The 22,168-nt window shown below is 33.3% G+C and overlaps 2 protein-coding genes across 8 annotated transcripts; one reads left to right on the forward strand and one right to left on the reverse strand.

The window, feature by feature from the left end:
• Nucleotides 1-282: 282 nt before the first annotated feature.
• On the reverse strand, nt 283-5,543 carry LOC117103815 (O-phosphoseryl-tRNA(Sec) selenium transferase-like). 3 transcript variants are annotated; one of them, XM_033244464.1, is made up of 6 exons: nt 5,512-5,543; nt 4,845-4,929; nt 4,088-4,278; nt 2,895-3,013; nt 1,380-2,202; nt 283-780 (listed from the first exon to the last, which is right to left on the reverse strand). In XM_033244464.1, exons 2-6 carry the CDS (start codon nt 4,920-4,922, stop codon nt 564-566), a joined length of 1,428 nt encoding a protein of 475 aa, XP_033100355.1. In that variant the 5' UTR covers nt 4,923-4,929; nt 5,512-5,543; the 3' UTR covers nt 283-563. The 3 variants fall into 3 exon arrangements, with proteins under 3 accessions (XP_033100355.1, XP_033100428.1, XP_033100499.1); XM_033244537.1 differs by having other exon boundaries at nt 5,508-5,537; XM_033244608.1 differs by lacking the exon at nt 5,512-5,543 and adding an exon at nt 5,460-5,478.
• A 252-nt stretch (nt 5,544-5,795) lies between these two features.
• LOC117103496 (peptidyl-prolyl cis-trans isomerase FKBP5-like) lies at nt 5,796-21,212 on the forward strand. Of its 5 annotated transcripts, none has more exons than XM_033244300.1 (10): nt 5,796-5,943; nt 7,421-7,715; nt 9,671-9,769; nt 10,629-10,790; nt 11,592-11,660; nt 13,821-13,999; nt 14,731-14,814; nt 17,932-18,123; nt 18,639-18,878; nt 19,650-21,212. In XM_033244300.1, exons 2-10 carry the CDS (start codon nt 7,457-7,459, stop codon nt 19,881-19,883), a joined length of 1,518 nt encoding a protein of 505 aa, XP_033100191.1. In that variant the 5' UTR covers nt 5,796-5,943; nt 7,421-7,456; the 3' UTR covers nt 19,884-21,212. The 5 variants fall into 5 exon arrangements, with proteins under 5 accessions (XP_033100191.1, XP_033100118.1, XP_033100052.1 ...); XM_033244227.1 differs by having other exon boundaries at nt 5,840-6,020; nt 7,399-7,715; XM_033244161.1 differs by having other exon boundaries at nt 5,841-6,026.
• Nucleotides 21,213-22,168: the final 956 nt, after the last annotated feature.

Genomic DNA, 22,168 nt, shown 5'->3' on the forward strand with positions numbered 1-22,168 from the left:
TCTTATCAAAATAATGTATAGTGGTAGGTCTATATCGCATGTATAGTCACAACCTCTAGTGCTTAGAGTATCTGTGCTACTCAGTAATTAATAGACTTAAAGGTGTTGCCTGCTTTACATTCATGTTATTTATTAACTACAAAAGAGTAGAATAATGATGTGAATAATAATAATAATAATAATAATAATACAGTAATTTAATATTACATTACCAGTATAATGAGATAATACAACACATTTTGGTGCTGTTTTTTAATTAAAAGTGGTATGTCCGTTAATTATATTAAAAACCCTATTGAAAGAAACGTAGTTTGTCTTGTATAAGTATTCATTGATACTTGATAAAATAATCATCTTCAGCTGTCATGCTAGAATATTTTGAGAGATACTGCAGTACTCTTACTGAAGTATGTGCACAAAACCAATTGAAGACCACTTTTCTGTGGTCCCAGATTAACAAATTTCATTTATCTTTGTTATTCTAATTGGGACCAAAGCTGGTAATGACCATGGAAACCCTAGTCCCAAAAGTGGTCTTTAACTGGCGAGGGACACCTGTAGTTTTATTCAACTGAATTTCCAACTTCATTAACTTTTCCATCATTTTTCCACTTTGCAATAACCTTTTGCAGGCGCTTAATGAATAGGTCAACATCCTGGCAAGTCATTCCGATAGCAGCTGCAGCGGTGATGTATGTGTAGGGGTAGTTGTCTGAATGAGAGCCATAATTCATGAAGGTGATCCCACCAATTTCTTTACTGGTACCCTTTGAAACAACTCTGTAAGAAGTATAGACCATTATTAGCAAATGCAGTGGCAGATTCAAAGAGGGGGGGGGGGAGATAGGAGGAGGAAATTATATTCAAATTTAAGTCGTAGAGTGCCATACTCATAAATTTTGTTACATCAGCCCCAACCATGGTGGTGCTACGGTGGTCTAGGCCCTTCTGTGAAGGTCTCTCCCTGGGCCCCCTAAATTCCTGGATCCGCCACTGGAATGTGAGAAGTTTAAGGTCAGTGGCATCCTCTCTTATGTACAGTTGTGAGACAGTGCAGGTGCTAGTAGGAGAAAGAAAATACATCATGCAGTTGTTAAAGGAAAGCCCTAGTAATCTAATTTATACCTGGTTGAGTAAAGGTTTTGTGAGTAATATATTGAGCACACTGATGATGACAAAGATAAGAAAATGTAGTCCACATTTAGGCAAGATTCACTATAGTGTTTGCTGAGAGCAGAGGTGCAGGTGTGCTTTTGTGCAGAAACATTATTTTACATTGAAATTTGATTGAGATTTGATCTTAACATTATTTACAAAATTAAATGCCAAGCTTTCTCAAAACATGATTACTATTTTAAAAAAATGTGTTTTGCAGTTACCTTGTTCCAGAAACATTTCGTTTGAACAGCATGGAACCGAAATGTGTGATTGGTTTATCAGATTGTGTTTCTAGGTTGCTAAGTGACATCGCCATGGATATTGGGTTGTGTGGAGTTGATAGCACCCGTTCACCATTAGCTTCTGCAACCTTTGATAATTCTGTTGCTAGGTAACCAAATAAGTTTTTCCTCTCAGCTAAAAGTCCTTTATAACCTTTGACCCCAAGAGACAGCAATGTAATGAACAGATCAATCGTGGGGGTGCCTGAAGCACGACCAGGATAAGTTTGTGCAACTTTATTGATGAACCCCTCATCAAAACCAGCAATAACAGCACCCCCAACAGGGACAAGAAAATTCTTGTCTGAACTTTGTACATAAGCATCAACTCTACCAGTCCTTGCAGCTTGCTCAATTAAGTGTGTGCACTTTGAAAGCTGAACACCATAGGCATTATTGATAATGTGCGGAACACTGTTCTTCTTACAAATGCCTGCAATCTCCTCCAATTTATCTGGAACTCTTGGAGCAAAACAGGTTGTTGTTGAATAAACACAGGCAATATTCTGAGCCCCAAGTTCATCTATTTTTTTCTCAATTTCTGGTATATTGGTTCTAAGTTCATCTCCCTCTAAGATGTTCTCGATTACTACTGGTTGATAACCGGCAGTGATTATAGCTTTAAAGCATGACTTCTGATCAATACGTGGCCATATAACATATTTCCCCTGGGGGCGCTGTTGCCTCAATGCTAGCAAGCACAGAACTAATGCCATTCCAGTTGCCGTGGGAACAATGAAACAGGTAGTTGTACTTCTGATTCCTGGCAAAGAATTGAAAATAGTTTAGAATCATAAATTTATACGAAAATGTTGGTAAATACTATTAAATGTGGTTTGCTGCATAGGACTGTAAACAAATAGATAAATAATAATCACAGTGCTAGAATATCCTGTATTCAGTATAATTTACTGACATTTGTGTAATCGGGGTAAGCTCATAAAAATTAAACAGAAATAATATCCAGGTAACCAACTCAGGTAATAAACTATTCTCTCGAGAACAGAAGAAAATAGCCTCCCAGCAGGAGCGTGCATCTGTGCCCTATACTGCCTGTATTATGTTTATTAATAAAGTATCCACATGGCATTCAGTTATCTGAAAATTTGTGGTGTACATTTTTTGTGACTTGTACAGTAATAAGGTACTTAAGACGACACATGACCCATCATGCACCTCCACCGGATTTACCCTTCCCTCCATCTTTAATTGCCAGATAATAAAATAGTGTCTTTGCCTCCGAGGGGGCATAGACACAAAAATTATTTGATTGAGTGGAGAAACTAATGAAACAAACGAACCAGAGAGTTATCCCACCAAAAAGGTATAGCGCCACTGCTCGGATTGTGGAAAACTGCTCTCTTGGACTCCCTCATGGATAATTCCACTATATTGCGAACTGTTCTTTCTTCTTCTATTTATTATCTTTGGTTGTAGTGGCTGCATAATACACACCTGATATTCTGAGTACATCTAGCATCATTGAATTTGTTAACTTCATCAGAATACTTGATCCGGCTGCTTTGGGTTGCACTGCCGTGATGTCACCTGACCTTCCAATACCATGACCAAGTCTAGAAATAATAAAAGTAAATTTTATTTCTTCCTGATATTAAAAAGGGTAGAATGTCTTAAATTTATTTATTTATTTATTGCACATCCAGCAGTACATACACCAACTACAGGATTGAAATATTAAAATATATAAACTTACAAAAAAATCAATGAAAAGCCTAAAATTAATTTAAAATATACAGTAATAAATATTATTCAACCGACTCAAATGTAGACTTAAACTTAGAAAAAACTACAATGTAAAATAAAATAAATAAACAAATTCAGGATTTTCAAAAAAAATTATAAAGAGATGACAGTCTACAAAAAATAATATGAATAATCACAAGTTTTATTTTGATTTTTTTTTCTTGATTGTGTAACTGGCAGAAAATAACATAACATATAGAACTGGTTGGGTTGGATTTCTTCTGTAAGATACACACTTTTCAAAGAACCCATGAAAGTCCTAAGACTTGTTTCCAGTGCAGTCCTTCTGAATTTGGCAGTACACCAACAAACAATCCCCTACTCTTTTCTGAAGCATGTACTGCATTCTTTAAAGTGCACATAAGCCATTTTAGACATGGAACCAACGGCTTTAACATCTCATCTGAAAGACGGCAAGTTTTAGAAACTTGCGTTTCAGCCGTCTAGCTGAAACACAAGGAAAGCAGCGATAGGAATTGAACCGGGGACCAAGAGATCTTCACGGTTCAGCAAACACACTTTAACCGACTGAGAAGGTGGGAAATTAGCCTAGGAATAATAAATGTATACCGTATTTCTCTCTGATTTACAACAGGTAATACTGTATAAATTGAAACATAACTTTCAAAATATGTACTGCTTAACTTGTATGTTAATGTTTCAATAAATTATTAACTTTATTGAATACTAAATTATGAGCAAAAAAAATTTATTTGCAAGTTTTAAAATGTGTTCTTGATTGTGAATGTGAATATCTATGTCTGGTATATTTTAATTTTGGTAGGAATGCTTGATACAATACTGCAATTCAGCTTTGGGTGCCAATTTAATTTTGAGGTGAATGAGAACAAAAAGAAAAAGAAAATAGAAATCTTAAAGACTACCTGAAATGCCTTTTAGCCACCAGAGATGAAGCTATTCTTGCCTCCCGTTCACCGACACCACAGTTGCTAGGGAAATTGTTGCTGTCCATTAGAGCAAGCTCACTTAGCATCAACTCAATGGTGGTATCATCCCAGCCTTCTTCTGGCCATTTCTGTTTCTCGAGTAATACACGAATCTTGTTTTCGCGTACCTATCAATTGAATATTAAATGTATGTATGAAATTTATCATGAAAAACACACACACACAAAACAAATATACATAATAAAACAAATATACATTTTAAAAAAAATTGTCTACTGTACATCCATATGATTCATAATATAATCAGTGAAGGTATGTTTACTTACAACTAAAACATACTTTTTAAACACCTAGGCCTATAATTATTTATTATGCCTGATATTGGATGACAATACTGGTTATTCTTCATTAGTAGGCTTAATTAACACACTAAACCTATTTGAATGACACTTACTAGATTATTTGACTCCCCAAACATGTATGGTTATCTCAGCCTATACAATCAGGTTTACCATTTTTAGTTCATGATTTCTGTCTAATTACTTTGAGTTTATATGCTACGGAACACACTTATCATTTTCTAAAACATATGACTAAGAACAAAAAACAATAGTAGACTACCAGAAATAATTTTAGTTTTTTCACCATCAACTACAGTTTCCATTATCTTTCTTCTCATTAAAGTGTACTTCACAAATCAGGCAAACAAAAATAAAATTTAGCATATGCCCACCTGTTTGGCATCTCTTCCTTGCTGTATGTAAGTTGTTGGAAGGATTGCCTCACACAGTTTGTAACTATCAACATTCATTATGCACCTGCATGCAAATAAAGTTATGATAATACAAACATTAAAAAAAAAAAAACATTTATTTGTACATTTATGAATATGGTAGTCATTAATTTATTATAATCATAAATATTTTATCATTATTAATCTTTAAATAATTATTACTATTAGTATTAAGATTATTATTAAGATTAATTTTTCTTATAATCAAAGAATAGATTAGCTGTCGAAATTACTTGGTCTTTAAGTTAAGCAGCCGTGCGGTAGCCTTTAGGCGTAGCGGATCTCGCCTAGCCAACATTAAATTAGGTTAGACCCAGTCCAGGTCTGGTTGGTACTAGCTTAGCTACTGCACTAAAGTTCTATCATGGACCTATTTTACTAAGCCTGCAACTACATGCTATACTAAACCGGGCCTGGGGCCTAGTATTAGCCTGACTTATAATATATTATTATTTATTAATTCTTATGTCAATAATTTTCAGTTTTTTATAACTCAAATTCTACCTAGTGTATGATAATATTATATTCTACAATAACGTAGCAAATAAATATTACTATTATCAATAATAGTTTGTTAATGATTAAAAAAATATTGTGACTGACTGACTTCGGACTTGCCTGGAAGAAACGATGTATCCACACAACATGCAAGGTTCATAATTTTGTTTGATCATGTGACTATACCTTTCCAGCGTCAGGTGACCACAATCTAAAGGGGATTTCCCATTTAGTAGCGTATTCTACTTAAGCTTTATAAATCTTCTTTCTTTTATAATTTTATAATACTAACTGAGTTTTTAAACCCAATATATAATTTAGGAATATATTTTATATAATTATATTAAATTTAGTGAAAATAATGTCTAATGATTACATCGTAAATAAAGAATACCGGTCGAGCCTAACCTAGGCCTAGGGGCCTGAAGTCAGGCGTTACAGTGTTGTATTTCTTTGTATTCAACATTGATTCAACTCAGTCACGCTCAGGCGAACTGGCAAATTCTAGAAATCCCTTGTGCAGGGTCGGAACGCACCTCAGGTACAAGATAAGAATACCATTTGAACAGTGTTAGTAGTTCATATAACTTGTTTCGATTTTTGTGGCTATATTTGCAAGTAAGTGTAAGTTTGAAGCCGTTTATGATCCGTTCTAACTTCTTGAATCTTGAATTTGACCAACAATTCCCTGGTTTGACCATGGATAGAGGAACTGAGCCAGTTTAGAATAATTCCTCCATGGTTTGACGACCCATTTATCATGGCACCCCTTCTTTCTTTTGCTCTGCTGATGTGAACAAGAGTGTCTATGGTCAGGGGAGGATCCAGAGATTTTCTGACGGGGCCCAGGACCCTGCTGCCCTAGAATAGTAGGCCTACTGTAGGTGTAATGCCGTAGCCAAGATTTTCCAAACAGTGCGGGACAATATCTGGGTGGGGACCCACTTTACGCATAAATTCAAATAATGTGGACCCATTTTCTTAAAGGTTGACCCATTTTACGCAAAAATATGAAAAATCTGGACCCATTTTATTAAAAATTTACCAATTACCGCTACAGGTTAAATATGAGAATTATGGACCCATTTTTCAAAAAGTGGACTCATTTATGCATAAAACTGCATAATTTGGACCCATTTAAAAAAATGGGGACACAGTTTTTATGGACCCATTAGAAAAAATGTGTGGGACTGTCCCAATGGCTGGCTACAGCATTGTGTAGGTGGGTGGGGTTTGGTGGGGAATCTTGAGGACACTGCAAATCTGTATAAAAGTTGGCTGGTATTAGTATTAATATTAGAAATATAAATATGTGCCTTTCACCTGTTTTGAGGATGCAAATGTACTGACCCAGAGTTCCTCAGTGAGAGGCTGGGTGCAATGGACCAGGGGCGGATCCAGAATTTTTCAAACATGGGGCGGGGTGGGGTGGGGGCACAGCATTTTCAGAATAGATAACTGAGTAGCGATAATTTCAATATATGCATTGGAATTATAAAGTTTAGTGACAAAACGGGGGATCCGCGGCTGTGAACCCTGTGAGGGGTCACGCAGTTACATTCCCCCTTGTTCGACATTAAGTAGAAAAATAGGCCTACCTATCTGACTAATGAAGCATGGAACAAAGTGCCAACAATGAACAGGAAAAAAAAATGGACAGGGCCCAAACAATGTCCTAACAATGAAAAAAAAAAAAGCAGACAGCAATAAGGTTCTGTCTTGCTTGCAGGGACTTGTGAGTGTTCTTCACAAGCACCGTACAACTCTGACTGAAGTACTTTTGCAAGCTGTATGAAGAGAAGGGGTAGACCCAAGGAATGGGTGAAAACCCAAATTCAGTGTGCATATGCTTCCTACCATTTATGCTCACCTTCTCGTGTTTCAGAAGAGGATGATTGACTTTTTGACAAATTTGAATTTTCCCCCCAATTCACTCTGAACAAATTGGATTGAGTGTTATATTCCTACTTTGTTTCTTAGTTGTAATCAGCAACAGTTTTTAACAACTATATTTTCAGGTATTCTTAAAGCAAGATCAAATACACAGTAACAGAATGACAGTTGAAAGCAATTCTAAAGCAGAAGGCGCAGAAGGCGAAATTAAACTTCAAGATGAGAATTTAGAGGACATTACTCCAAATAAAGATGGAGGAGTGCTCAAGAAAATAATTAAAGAGGGTGACAACACGGAGGAAGATCGGCCAGCATCGGGAGATGAAGTATCTGTACATTATGTAGGAACATTGTTGAATGGTGAACAATTTGATTCTAGTCGTGATCGGGGTTCGCTATTTCAATTCAAGCTAGGAAAAGGTGAGTCAATCCTAAAGTAATAATAATAATAATAATAATAACGATTTTTAAAGCGCAAACATCAGCACCAAAATTGGTGCTCAATGTACGATATGATACTTTATTGCAATTTGTATCAAAAATACAATTCAAATTGAAGTTTAACAGAAGGAAGCATACAGTATGGAAACAGAAAACATTTGCAAAAGTTACAAAAAAAGAGACAAAAAAATGTGGGATTGCAACAATATTTAACGCTTTCACTGAGATTAAATTTTAATTTTTAAAATACACATTAGTAAAACTTCCGATTATTATTATTAAAGATTGTTTTGTTATATTTAATATTTATTTACAAAATTTATAAATATAAATTGTTTATATACTTGTTATTAGTTTTCAAATTATCGTTATTATTATTATTATTTTTAAAATTATTACTGTACACATTGTAATAATAAAAAAAAAATATAGTTCCTTTATATAGAAATTACATAAAATTAATATTATTTTTAAAATTATTACTGTACATATTGTAAAAATTCAGAAATTACATTTTACAGAAATTACCACGGAAAATATTCAGAAGTTTCATTATTTGAGAGGGAAAAAGCGTCTACAGTAGATACCAATTTTTAAATTAACCATAATTAACAATAAAGTTGGACCTCTCTGTTCTGACTTTCTGTAATGTATGTTCTAGGCATCCCCTTAAATTATGAGTATGATCTATCGCTTTTGGGAGTAGGTGATGAAGTCTGTGGTCTTCTTTTTTGAGTTTTTTGAAGTACTTCTCGCTAAGTCGTAGTAATCTATCTTTCATTGTCGTCAAATTTAGTATATATTTAATGCCTCTTGATAATTTATGCCTGGGAGGATACAACCTATCGCTCTGCATTGTATTTTTTTATTTCGTTCATTTGCTGGTTTGTCCCCACACAGGGCAAGCATATTCAATTGTTGGTCTGACAACTGACCGAAAAAAGTGCATTCACTGTGTATCAACTCCTGACTGCTTCAGGAAGAATAGACGGTTTACCACTTTCCTTTTTCTTTCTCATGTTTCCTTATCTTTAATACATTTTCCTTTTTTTTTTTGTTTTCTTAACTTTTCTTTTCTCTTTTGTATCTCATGTTACCTTATTTTTCTCTCCTTGTTCTTTCTCATGTGACATTTTGTTTTCTTTCATTTTTCTTTCTTATGTTTCCTTATCTATTCCTTTCATTATCTTTTGTCTCCTTTTCTTTGTCTTTCTTATGTTACTTTATGTTTCTTTCGTTGTTCTTTCTCATGTGACCTTTTCTTTTCTTTCATTTTTTTCCTTATGTTTCCTTACCTATTCCTTTTCATTTTTCTTTCTTATGTTTCTTTTTTATTTCCTTTCATTGACTTTCTTATGTTTCCTTTTCTTTTCTTTTCATTTTTCTTTCCCATGTTATCTTATCTTTCTTTCCTTGTTCTTTCTCATTTGACATTTTCTTTCCTTTTTTTCTTATGTTTCCTTATCTTTTCATTTAAAAAAAAAATTGAAATTTAAAACATTTAGTCATTGCAAGACAATACTGATGATCATTGAAAAAATTCATTTGGTTCCTATAATGTATTGTTGTTAAACTTTCATTTATGCATAAACCAAAATAAGATAGCTGATTGTGATCGATCAAAACGTCCAATGTTATTTTGGTTCTTGCGTAAATGAAAGTTTAACAACAATACTGATGATAATTAAACTAGTAATACAATATCAGCTGAATTGTCAGTCAGCATTTTTTTAATTGCTCACACATCAAACTGTGTACATTTTACTGCAAGTTACTTAATACCTAATATTATCTCTTATTTGAAGATTTAAGTCCTCAATAAAGTATATAAGCAGTGCCTCTAAGGTATTTTCAAGTATCATCATTGGGATGGTTTTCAGCACTTAAAATATCATTTTTCATTCATAAAGACTGATGGTTTTATATATCTTCAGGGCAAGTGATAAAGGCTTGGGATTTAGGAGTTGCAACCATGAGAAGGGGTGAAGTATGCCAGCTGATCTGTAAGCCAGAGTATGCATATGGCCGAAAAGGTACGGAACTATTTCATAAGTCACTAGAGCAGTCACATCATAGAGTGTATACCTCCACCCTGTGCCTGAATACTGAACAATATGTAGGCCGTGTATAATGGAGGTTCCATTATTTTTCGCCATGTCTCTGCATACTGAACATTACATGGCTGTGCATAATGAGTGATTTCATTATTTTTTTTAGCTCATATGTAAAAATAAAACTTCCGTGACCTTGACATTGTCCTCTAAACTTTTCTGTCCGCATCTTCTCTTAGATATGTACCATTCCACTAAATTTTTTGGTGATCCATTCTTTAGTTTTTGGTGGTGTGATGTTAATAAAGAAGGCTTTGTATCATTACATTCAAGGGATTAATATAATTTTTTACACTGCATGTATAGATATGCATTTTACCATTATATGAATGTACTGTATAATGCAGGGGTTCTCAACTATATTATATAACAGGGTAAAATTTTGAAGATTAACAAATTTTAAAGGTCCAGTGATCATGCAAGGTTGCAAAGTGAGCACAGGACTAGAGGGATTGTGGTCTCTTCCTCACAATAAAAATACTATGTAGTTTGAAATGGTGCAAATAACCCTACTTTAGTAGCTTTAACTGTAACGATTTTGGGCTTGTTCTATGGGCCAGATAACATGCACTTATGGACCAGAAAAGCCTGCAAGCAGCCACGACCCCTGATTTAATATTTTGTTGAATTGTTAATGCATTGTCCAATTCTTCATTTTGAAAGTAATCAATCAGTCATTCAAAATTTGTAATTTTTCAACTGTTAAGATTTATCATTACAAATAATACTATGTGTTGTTCTAAAGCTTCAGAAACTATTCACTATAACATTTCTAATTTAGGGAAAGGAAAGATTCCTCCAGACGCAACTCTTGTCTTCGAAGTTGAACTCTTTGATTGGAAAGGTGAAGATTTGACGGAAGATAAAGATGGTGGTGTCATTATGCGAATACAACAAGAAGGAGAAGGCGAAGAAACACCAATAGATGGCTCAAGTGTGCAAGGTATATTATTATTTATAGTGTTATATCCTTGTTAATTAGTTCAATGTATGTTTGGCTGAACATACATACATTTTTAATATGTATTTATATTTTCATTTAGATTTATTTTTTGAAGTCAGTTGTTAATGTTATCTTTCTGTGCCAAGGATATGGTACAAACACTTAAAATTGTTGCAGTTGTAAACACTAGATAGTTATTAACAAGATTGAGAATTGATGACACACTTCTAATTATATATTTATGATAATCAAGGGAATATTGTAAATATAAGTCATATGGTTATATAAATAGAAATACAGTGGCAGATTCAGGGTGGTGGGAACCTGGCTTTAGGCCCCCTAAATGTGTCTTAATTCTCCTTAAGGAATCCAGATTACAGGACTGAAATTTCCCATTTTATCCTTGCTTTTTAAAGCAAGAAAACAATTTTAACTATTGCCTTAATTATGTATGAGTGAAATAATGTACCCCAGCAATTTCCTGAGCTGTTCGAATAGTGAGAATGCACTTGATGTATGTACTTAAACGTTCAATTAGTGCAAGACACTATAACCTACTCAACAACGGTGTATCCTTTATAATATGAGTGGAGTATACTCTATTACCCACTTAATTGTCAGAAGTGTTTAAATATGCAAGATATTTTTAACTCACTTAACAGCTACTGTACTCAAACAGTAATGAGAGCAAGATACTGTTACATAACCAAATGCTGTCACCAAAATGGTTGAGTTATTTAAGCCAAAACAAACTCACTCAATCTTGTTTTTAACACAGAGATTCCTCCCACATTTTTTTAGTTCATGTGGTTGGTGAATATAATGGAAAGGTGTTTGATGAGAGAGATGTAAATTTCACTATGGAAGATGGTAAGCTATCATCATTTATTACATCATTCAGAATAATATTTAAATTTATAACACACCTAAATCGATCCTTGTCATTTGATTGGTGGATTTTATATCACATTCTTCACTCATAAAAATTAAGTTCCATCCATGCATTTTTGTTCCATTCATTTTGCTCCATTGCAAGCTTCAATCTATACATCTTTTCATTGGTTAAAAGAAAATAAAATATCAAATGACAATGATCTATTTTAGGTGTTATTAAAACAAATAATGAATATTTTTTATTTGTGCAATGGAAAAAATATTTTCATTCTTCCCATTGATCTCATAAACATTTATTTGTATAACAACATATACAGCAAACATCTAATTAAATGGTTTAAAAACATTCAATGTAATAACACATCATCAGTGTGATAACACTACATTGTCAATGTGATAATACTACACCATCAGTGGATACACTAAATCATCAGTTTGGTAACACATCATCAGTGTGATAACGCACCATCACTGTGATAAAACAACATCATCAGTGTGATAACACTACATCATCAGGCTCATAACATTACATCATCAGTGTGATAACACATCATCAGTTTGATAAAACAAATCATCAGTGTTATAACAGTAGATCATTGTGTTAACACTACATCATCAGTGCAATAACACTATGTGTGAACATTACATCATCATTGTGATCACATCAGTGTGATAAGACTGCATCATCAGTGTGGTAACACTATATCATCAGTTTGATAACACTATATCATCAGTAGCAGGCATCTAGTGTAAAATTTTGTCTTAAACGGGTAAAAGATGTTAAATACAAATTTGACTAGACCTCAGTATGAATCCAATTAAATTTGCATTTATCTTCTTAAATAACCTGTATGAAATCTACAGGTTCTTTTTTTTTAGATTTAAAAGTTAGAATTTTAAGAATGAAAGATAGATATGTGCATTAATTTCATTTACTACCTTTTAAAAAATATTGAAATTGATCTAATACTGTCCAGGATACTGGAGCACAATGGTCCCTATTCCTGGTGTTCCCAACAGGAATCTACCCATAAACCCTACCTCAAGAACCTCAGTTTTCAAACTGATATTGTGTATTATCAATTATTTTTCATTTACTCTTTTTATATAATGTTAGCTCATAATGGCAAAGTCTGTGAGGTGATTTGTATTCTGACCCCAGTCATCAATCATGTTGCAGCTAGTACAAAATCAAGTTATTTTCTCTGCCCACTGAATAGTACTGTTAGTGAGCTAGAAATTAAACAAATTGTGTACTAAAATGTAGACATTAGGTTTAGGTTAATTTGAAATCGATATTTTGTGTAGCAACAAAAAACTGTTCACGTCTCACAGTGTACTTACCAGGGTACAGAAGGCGCTGCACTGAGCCTCAAATTCACCAAGGAACTAATCAGAATGTTTTTCTTGCCAACAAGCACATTTACATTTCTAGGCCACATGCATGTATCCATAAGAATATCATACAGCTAGCTGGTGTGATAAGGATGCTCTAATATTGGATGTTTTGGTTTCTGTGCCGAATTGACAGCTGCATGACCAGGAATACTCCCTCTGGGAATGAAGGTGGTCGTACTGTTTATATCCAATTACCGGGATAGTAATAAGTGCAATGATCTTGATGACATAGTGATGTTATATAATCAACTTCTTTATAATTACTATTTGCATCATTAATATATCATTATCAATAATCAGTGGTGAATCCAGGAATATGAAATAGAGGGGGCCCAGAGAGGGACTTTCACAGATGGCGGGTCTATGCAACCGAAGCCCCACCATGGTTTGGGCTAAGGTAGAAAAATTTATGATTATGGTACCTCTAGATGGCTGGAAATGCACTATTAGACTCAAAATTTAAGTAGAATTTTCTTTTTTTTCTCAATTTTTTTTTTAGATTTTCTTGAATCCTCCACTGATAATATATTATGAATATTACTAGTAGACTCGCATCGTAATAAAACTAACATCGTAATATTATGAATATTGTTACATACAGTACTACTGACACTGTACTAAATCATCAGTATTAGGATGAGCATGGTAGTAAAAACGTATAGTTATTACATATATAACTACAGATGTAGTAATGATTAATATTTGTATTTTCATTATTATTATTTTTATAATCATTAGGCAACGAACATGGAATTGTTGATGGTGTCATTATGGCAATAAAAAACATGCATAAAGGAGAGAAGGTCAAAGTTGATCTGAAGCCTAAGTATGCTTTTAGAGAGACAGGTAACCAGGATTTAGGAATCCCAGGTGATGCGAACGTAACATACACAGTCACGCTTAATGATTTTGAAAAGGTTAGTTTTTTTTGTGTTTTTTTTTTGCTATTAAATGAGGAGACTTCTTTCAGATTCAACTTATGGTTACATTTCTGCTCCGATTAATGTACTTAAACCATACCAAAGTCGTATAGACAGTCGCCATATGAGTAGGTGTAGGATTGATTGTGCAGACAGTAGACCTTTACATTGTGTCAATCAAACTTAAAAAAACTGACCAATCAGATCAGGGAATGTGCATGTGTCATACAGACGCACATGTTGTCCCAGATAAACGCACACATTTGTGTTTGTTTTATACTGTTGTTTTGTGGTACCTTAGCAACAATACTCTCACTACTGCTGCCATGACCGCCACCACCACTGTTGCCGCCAAATTCACAGGTGCTGCCTATACTGATTCGACCAAATATTATCTCATATAAAAAATGGACCAATGACTTGAGAAAAATAGATCCTCCTAGTGTTTAGGTCCACCCTAGTCTTGGTTATTGCAACAAGAATTACCTTACTGGAGAAAATGAACTTGAATTTTAAATCTTTCAACTTACTGGGCTAACATCTGGTTTTCTGCACACTGAATTTAAGTACCAACTACGCCATAACTTTAATCATAAGTGTTAATATTATTACTATATTATGACAGTATTATTTAAATTATTATTTAAATTAATTATCTTAAATGGTTATTATTGTTATTTGTTTTTTTTTTAAAGAAATATTTGTGGAATTTGTTTTTTTAACTTCAGGGTATGGAAACATGGGAAATGGACACAGATCAGAAAATTGAAGCTGCAATAAAAGCTAAAGCCAGGGGAACAACCAAATTCAAGGTAATAAAGTTAAATAATTGTTTGGTTATTCACATTGTGCTCTTTGCCATAGATACATCTGGATTTTACCAACTACCCTTATTTTATTTAACCATCCAATTTATCTCCTCACATTTTAATACAGTTGTCAAAACCAACCACTTTAAAAGTTGATTTGTTCCATACTCTGTAATAGTATACAACCACATTCACAGTAAAAGATGAGTGTTTTTATTCTTGCCCAAATGAATGAACAGTTCCTCTTTTGAAAAGTAATTAATCATGTTACTCTTGTGTATTAATACTGTATATCAGTATTGTGTCAGTATTTTTTAAAATGTTATGTATGTCATGTTTATAAAGTATAAAAATGTATTTATTAGTATTATGTGAACAATGCTCTTCACCCAGAAGATGAACTTTCAGTTTTGTGGACAATAAAGTTGAATTGATTTAATTTTGATTTGATATACTGCCTCATTTATTTCTTTGGTATACTGCCCTCCCGCAATTCATGTGTTATGCTGCCATAATTTTAATGGATCACAGTGTCGTATGATGTATTAGGCCAAGTTTCATAAGTATTATTCATCTGGCAGTTCAATATCAATCATAAATGTAACTGATACAAGACAAGGATGGCTCAGTATACTGTAATACGGTATGAATCAATAATTTTAATATATATATCCAGATATCCTAAATACAATCTATGACATATTAGGTCTACATTTTAGCAATTGATCCAATTGTAAGATTTGAAAAGGAGGTTATCTTCTGCTTTTGCATTGACAGCAAAGCTGGATATACATACACAATCAAAATTATTTAAAAACACCTTGAAATACATTTAAACAAATGATCTTTTAATATATTTTTTTTTATTCTGGTAGATGAATCAATTTTAAGGAATTTCTCTTACCTTACTATAGCTATGTTTATTTTAAAGTTTGAATACATTTTTGTAAACTTAATGACATCTGACTATCTTTTTTTATTTAGTTGGATTGAAATAAAATTAAATGAAGTAACAAGAAACCTTTCAATTTTTTGACATGTGTAGCAATGGCATTTAGGCTGACTCATACTGCATTGGCTGACAAAGCCTACTCACTTGCATGAAGCTGGGTCACCCTTTGTAGAATTGCCTCGGCCAGTTTGTGATGCTGTCTAAACCTGTCTTAGTCTGTCATTCATTTGTTAAGTGTTGTATCACAAAAAGCTCTGTACAACATTGCCTCTACATATAATGGCAATACTGTACAAAATTTACTTTCAGTATTCAGTATATTTTATTGTCATTTGTAAAAAACTTTACATAGAAATAAAATTGCAGGGGTCTGCTCATATATAAATAATAGAAATAATTATAGGTCAAAATGTAACAAAATCAGGTAATAAATTATCCCCTGCCATACACCATCCCGATATTCTGAATCAAGGTTTCAGGGCTTGAAAATTGAGATTGTGATTTTAATGACTTAAACTACTATACAAGGTAAAAACTATACCCCACTGGACACCATCCTAGTAGTTCTGAGTCGTGGTTTCATGGCCAAATAATATTCTTTCAAATGTGATGGTCTTTGTGAGTAAACATATATAGGATGACCATCAAATAATACACATAGCCTCCAACACTGGAAAATTATAGAACATGATATGACAGCTGACTTCATTCAATTCATAAGTATGTGTAAATGCTGCCCCCATATTTATGTGTATGCTATCCTCATTATTACAAGTATGTTTATCCTTCATATATGATTCAAGCCAGTATTACGCAGGAGGAGAAGTGAGTTGCGATTCACTGACCCCTTATGAACTGATACATAGTCTGTCTACATGCTACATGTGTTCTGTTTATTTTACTGATATTTTTTTTAACCTAAATATGTCATTAAATTTTAATTATTAATTAAATCTTGCATTATATTGTCAAGTTTAACACGGAATATTATTACAAAATGACATATGTTTTTATGTATGTATACTAACGCCAACATAATGATACTGACATGATGTATGTAAAATTACAAGCGTTGGTGTACTGCATTGCAAAAGTATTAACGGTATTGATAGATACGTTGTTTTTCCTCAGAAACATTGAGAATCGTCACTTATTTTTTTAATATATCACGTCTGAGGCAATCATGCATTATCTGGCTAATTGTGCATACGCTATTTTTAATATTGTTGAAATGTATAACACCATCAACCAGTTGATTTTGATCTGCCAATTATTGAATATCATTCTGAGACAAAACAATGTATCTTGCAGTTACATTGATACAATGGAAAATCACTTGGTTTTAAGTTTTGTGCTTAAAGTTAAGTGTGCTATCTCTGAAACAACTCATTGTTGAGACCTGAAATTTTCGCAAGTAATTCAAAGTGATTAATATGCTCCAAAATGATATTATCTCAAAATCGACAAAAATGTCAGTTAGTCGTTGTTTTGCCTTAGGCAGCCGCGGGGGGTTGTGACCAATGGTTTGCAGAAAATTGCTTTAAACTCAAACAATTTCATCTGTGGTGTCACAAGTGTGCATATTTTTTTTTTGTACTTAATAAAAAAAATATACAATTTTCATATGTGTGCTCATATATTTTATGTATATTCTTTCCTCATGATTATGATTTTTTTATATATGTATATATATAAATTGCTTTTATATATTAACTGTTTTAAATATCAACTATTAATTTTTATGTTATTATATGGATTGCTACAACCTTTATGTGAATGATCCTAAGCCCTGTCCAGACTATCAAATTTTATTTCACAAAAACATGGTTCATATACCTAAATATGGTCATGATGACATCACATCTTGACCATATAGGCACATCATGACTATATATGGGCATACAACATTTCCTTGTCAATGAAATTTGATAGTGTGAAGAGAACTTATATGTGAATGACCTTTAGCCTTGTCCAGACTATCAAATTTTATTTGACAAAAGTATGTTACTTAGATGCCTAAATATGGTCATGATGACATCACATCTTGACCATATAGGCACATCATGACTATATATGGACATACACAAGTTTTTTTTTGTCAATGAAGTTTGATAGTGTGGACAGAGCTTAAACAAATAAAATAAATGAATACTGCCCTCATTTGACAGTCTGGTGCATATCAAGATGCTATTAAGAACTGGACACGGATTACATCTCTGCTCGAGTATGCTAGTGATCTTGATGATGACTTGGAGAAAAAAGAAAAGTGGAATTCCGTGAAGCTAGCTGGCTTCCTGAATCTGGCAATGGCGTATCTTAAAACTGAAGAGTATCTTCAAGCTTTGAAAAATTGTGAAAAGGTATCTTGGAATTTCAATAATTTTACCCTTCTTTTTACCCATTCTGTGCCATTTTTGCACATAGGACTAATGGCGCAAACATACCATCGAAAAGACAGTTAGCTATCGTAACCTCTATCTCAGTCCTTCCAGGTGTGTAGTTATGGTGGGCGGGCCAACCGGCCTCGAAGTTTTCCACCCAGTCTAAAGCTAATTTCATGGCCCTTCACCCACCTTTATTAACCCACTTTTCCATCCTTAAAATCCACTCTTATTATTTACAGTTTATTAATGTTATCACCTACCCACCCTTAAAGTGTCTATCATCAGACCCTTAGTTTTCTACAGCTACAAACCTGTCCTCCAAATGAAATATAAGGAGAGCAGAAATTGGAGTTAAACCAGAGACCAACGATCTGAGAAGATTTCCAAAGCACAGCACACACACAAGGGTTACCACCAGTTTAGCTAACAGAGCTAAGCTACTCCCACTGTAAAGTACCAACCTAAAAATAGTTATTAAAATTCTATTTCAGGCTTTGGAATTGGATGTAGCTTCTGTTAAGGCTTATTTCCGAAGGGCTCAAGCACAAATGGGAATGAACAACAATGAGGTAGCCAAAAAAGACTTGGAAAAGGTTCTGGAATTAGAACCTACTAACAAGGCAGCAAAAAATCAATTAACGATATGCGAACATAAAATCAAACAATACCGATTAAGGGAGAAGAAAACCTACGGGAACATGTTTGCCAAGTTTGCAGACCAAGATGCTAAGGTATTGATTAAGATACTGTCCTGCCTTAGTTCGTTGAACAAGCAGGCTGACACAATTGACAGTCATTAAATTACAATTGTAATTTTAGACATACATAATATGATTTAATGGAGCTGATGTAGTTGGTAGGATTGTAAAAGACAAGTTTTCAATTTATGTATTTGTATATTCAATATTATTTGAATTTAAAATTATTATTTTTTTTACTCTACTACAGTAGCATTAATTCTGGTTGATACATTTTTAGATTTTGTTTTTATATTATTCTTCACTTTATGTTATTTTAGTGATTTTAGAATCAGATACAGCATTGGAGTCTAAATGTGGCTAGTTCAGTTTTCACAGCATATTATACTTATATCCTGCCATTCATTAGAGATCGTGGCAGATAAAAAATAAGAGAAGGAAGAGTGTACATTGAAGTGTCATTTGAATGATGAATTAAACAATATTTGCCAACAGTAGGGAACTGGACCATTTTCACTTACTCGGAATCCGTGTATAATGTTCTCCTATTGGCGCCAGTTAAGTCGTTGGAATCTTTTCCGGGATGCAATGCCTACTAAATGGAGAAAATATGTCCAGCCAGTGTAAAACCAACATATCTCAATACAGAATCATTAGTGAATAAGATGACAGTGTGTGCATTTACTGATTGAAATGCAGCCTAGTGTATTTTACAAGCTCCACCTTTCCATATTTCCAAAATTATTAAAAATATATATTTACAGTGTTAATTAATAATATGATAAATTCTTTTCTTAATTCTAGGCTGAAGAGAGAAGAAGAATAAAAGAAGACAAACGAGCAAAAGAGATGTTCAAGAAGGCTGGCGAAGATGCAAGAAAAGATGTTGAGGAGGAAGTTGATGCAGAAATTACCGAATCCAAAAACACAGATAAAGAAAATACAAATGAAACTGATGAAGGGTCAGCTGTTACTGAATCCAGAAACACTGATAAAGAAAATACGAATGAAGCTGATGAAGGTTCAGCTATTAACTAGAATGGGGGGAAATTAACTCAATCCTACACTGAGATGAATAAAAAAAAAAGCAGTGACCATTAATTGAAACTCAATCTTTCAAATAAAATTACAACTCAGCAATCATTAGCTAGAAAGTTGTGTCTTATTCTTTCATTATTACAAAATGATTTCATCAAACTTTTTCCAGATGTATTTTATGCCAATGAAACTGATAATCCAGTTTAACATGTAAATTTCCTACACATGTGCACCATTTATCTTGTGGGGAAACAGTTTGCATGTATTTAGGGGAAAATTATTTGGTTTAAGTTTTTTAAATTGCGTGTTTTTACCAAGCAAAACCTGGTATAAAGGTCAAAATAAAGCATCCATTGTGTGATGACGTCTTTTTGTAGGTCCAGTGTATTCTGTACTATTATATGAATTTTTGAAATAGTTCCTGTTTTTAATAAATGTATTTCCCAATCTTTTTCTTAATTCTTTTACAATTCCTCTTATATGCTCATTTTTATGGATTAAAAGTGCTTTTTTTGTATTGGGTTGTAATATTTATACACTATTAGTAATGATAGAATACAAATGTAACTTTATAAATGTCAATTGGTGTTCTTGCCCGTAGCAATACAAGTTTGTTTAAGAATATTCATGTGTTGCCCCTTTACTGACATAATAAATATTCGCCTGAAACAAATCCGATATTTGGTATTCACTCTTTACATCATGTTCATATTGATATTAGCATTTACGATTTGGGTGTTGTGAGCCAATGTAGGTTTTGTAACAGTCAATATAAAGATTAAAAAGACCCAGTATTTAATCTGTCGTTAGTCTGTTAGTAGAATTTGGGGTCAAAAACCATGGGAGTTAAGGCCTTAAGTCACGAAAATGTTGTTTTGTATCCGTAAAATTATTGAAATGATCCAGAGATTCCTGTAGTATTTAATCCTAATAAATTAAAGTACAATTTCTTAGGAAATTCGATGACAAAGGCAATTAATATAATGGATAAATCGGAAGTAAAATACTATTTGATATTCTGTTAAAGTAACATCCCTTTTCATTTGATTAGCCGTCGGTTTCTAAGAACCAAAAAATATTCATGAATTCAGTCCTTTTTTCATGTGCAGATAATGTAGTGTAACCAAAAGTCACTGAATTAACTACATCTGTGGTGATAATACCAACATTCAAATTGGATTCACCCCACTCATTGTATAAAAATATGAACGATTGTAGTGAAGCAGGTACTCTACAAAGATTGGTTGCTTTCACGCACACACAGCTAAATTTAAATATAGTGTATCCTGAATAAATATTTTAAATTTTGTACTACAATTTCGAACGCAACATTGGTCCACTTCAGTCGTTTCTCTGTGCTTTTACTTTTGATTTCTAGACCCAAGTTTCAACGCTTGTTCCTCACTACCTGAGCAAGTCATACAAACTCTGTAACCCTAACCACTTTATTTCTTGGATTTATGTTAGAGTGTCATAAATAAACATGTGACAACATAGTCTGTCTGTCAATACTAAGTCATCTTAAGGCTGAAACAATGTATTAGACACTTTGAATCCATCAAGTTTAATGTCATTTTAAAATAACATTTATTTACAAACAAAATAAAAATTAATCGCTGTCCATTATGCTTACACATTATAAATTCAAATAATTAAAATGGAATAGAAACAAGTTTTACTTGAAAACTTAAACATCAAAGTATCATACACACAAGATATGCAGATAAATAACATTACAAAGTACATGTTATCAATAAATGCAGATATTGAATAAGTCGTCAATGAGCAGCCTGATACCTTCAGGGAGCGAAAATTTCTCGGAGGTTTGGTAGCGGGAGCTTCAGACTTCCTCTGATTTGGCTACAATAGTTCAAACCATATCCATAAGGAACACAGAGGTGTTTGAAAAAAGCGAACAAAGTGGCTCCGGCTTTACATGATTTGGAATACCACTAACAATTGGAGATCCTACCATTTTAATCAGTTTTCATATTATTAAACAATTACAAAAATGTTGATCGGGAATCTGCAAATATCAAATCAAGTATTTCCGAACTTGTGGACGCTCTTGAATATATTTGACAAGGTCGGTGAGAAATGAAAACTGGTTACTGGTTAACTGGTAAGTTGTACTGTTCATTGGAAAGTAGACCTAATGGATGTCTGGTGCTATTGTAATGCCATAATTACCAGTTCAATTTGGCGTTCTACTCTCCTCTGGACGAATATGTTGGAACAATTCTGAATTGTGGTTAATAGTATGTTGTGTTTTTTTTTTTTTTTAA

This window comes from Anneissia japonica, unplaced genomic scaffold, assembly GCF_011630105.1.
Source record: "Anneissia japonica isolate Jap-2015-1 unplaced genomic scaffold, ASM1163010v1 scaffold483_len1788099_cov177, whole genome shotgun sequence".
Lineage (NCBI taxonomy): Eukaryota > Metazoa > Echinodermata > Crinoidea > Comatulida > Comatulidae > Anneissia > Anneissia japonica.

Bases quoted from the DNA above. Each gene is read 5' to 3' on its own strand.
- LOC117103496 (XM_033244300.1), top strand. From the start codon at position 7,457: ATGACAGTTGAAAGCAATTCTAAAGCAGAAGGCGCAGAAGGCGAAATT. The intron at 7,716-9,670 runs GTGAGTCAATCC...ATATATCTTCAG, and splicing joins TCAATTCAAGCTAGGAAAAG to GGCAAGTGATAAAGGCTTGG. The intron at 9,770-10,628 runs GTACGGAACTAT...TTTCTAATTTAG, and splicing joins GTATGCATATGGCCGAAAAG to GGAAAGGAAAGATTCCTCCA.
- LOC117103815 (XM_033244464.1), bottom strand. From the start codon at position 4,922: ATGAATGTTGATAGTTACAAACTGTGTGAGGCAATCCTTCCAACAACT. The intron at 3,014-4,087 runs GTAGTCTTTAAG...TATTATTTCTAG, and splicing joins GTGGCTAAAAGGCATTTCAG to ACTTGGTCATGGTATTGGAA. The intron at 781-1,379 runs GTAACTGCAAAA...TACTTCTTACAG, and splicing joins CGAAATGTTTCTGGAACAAG to AGTTGTTTCAAAGGGTACCA.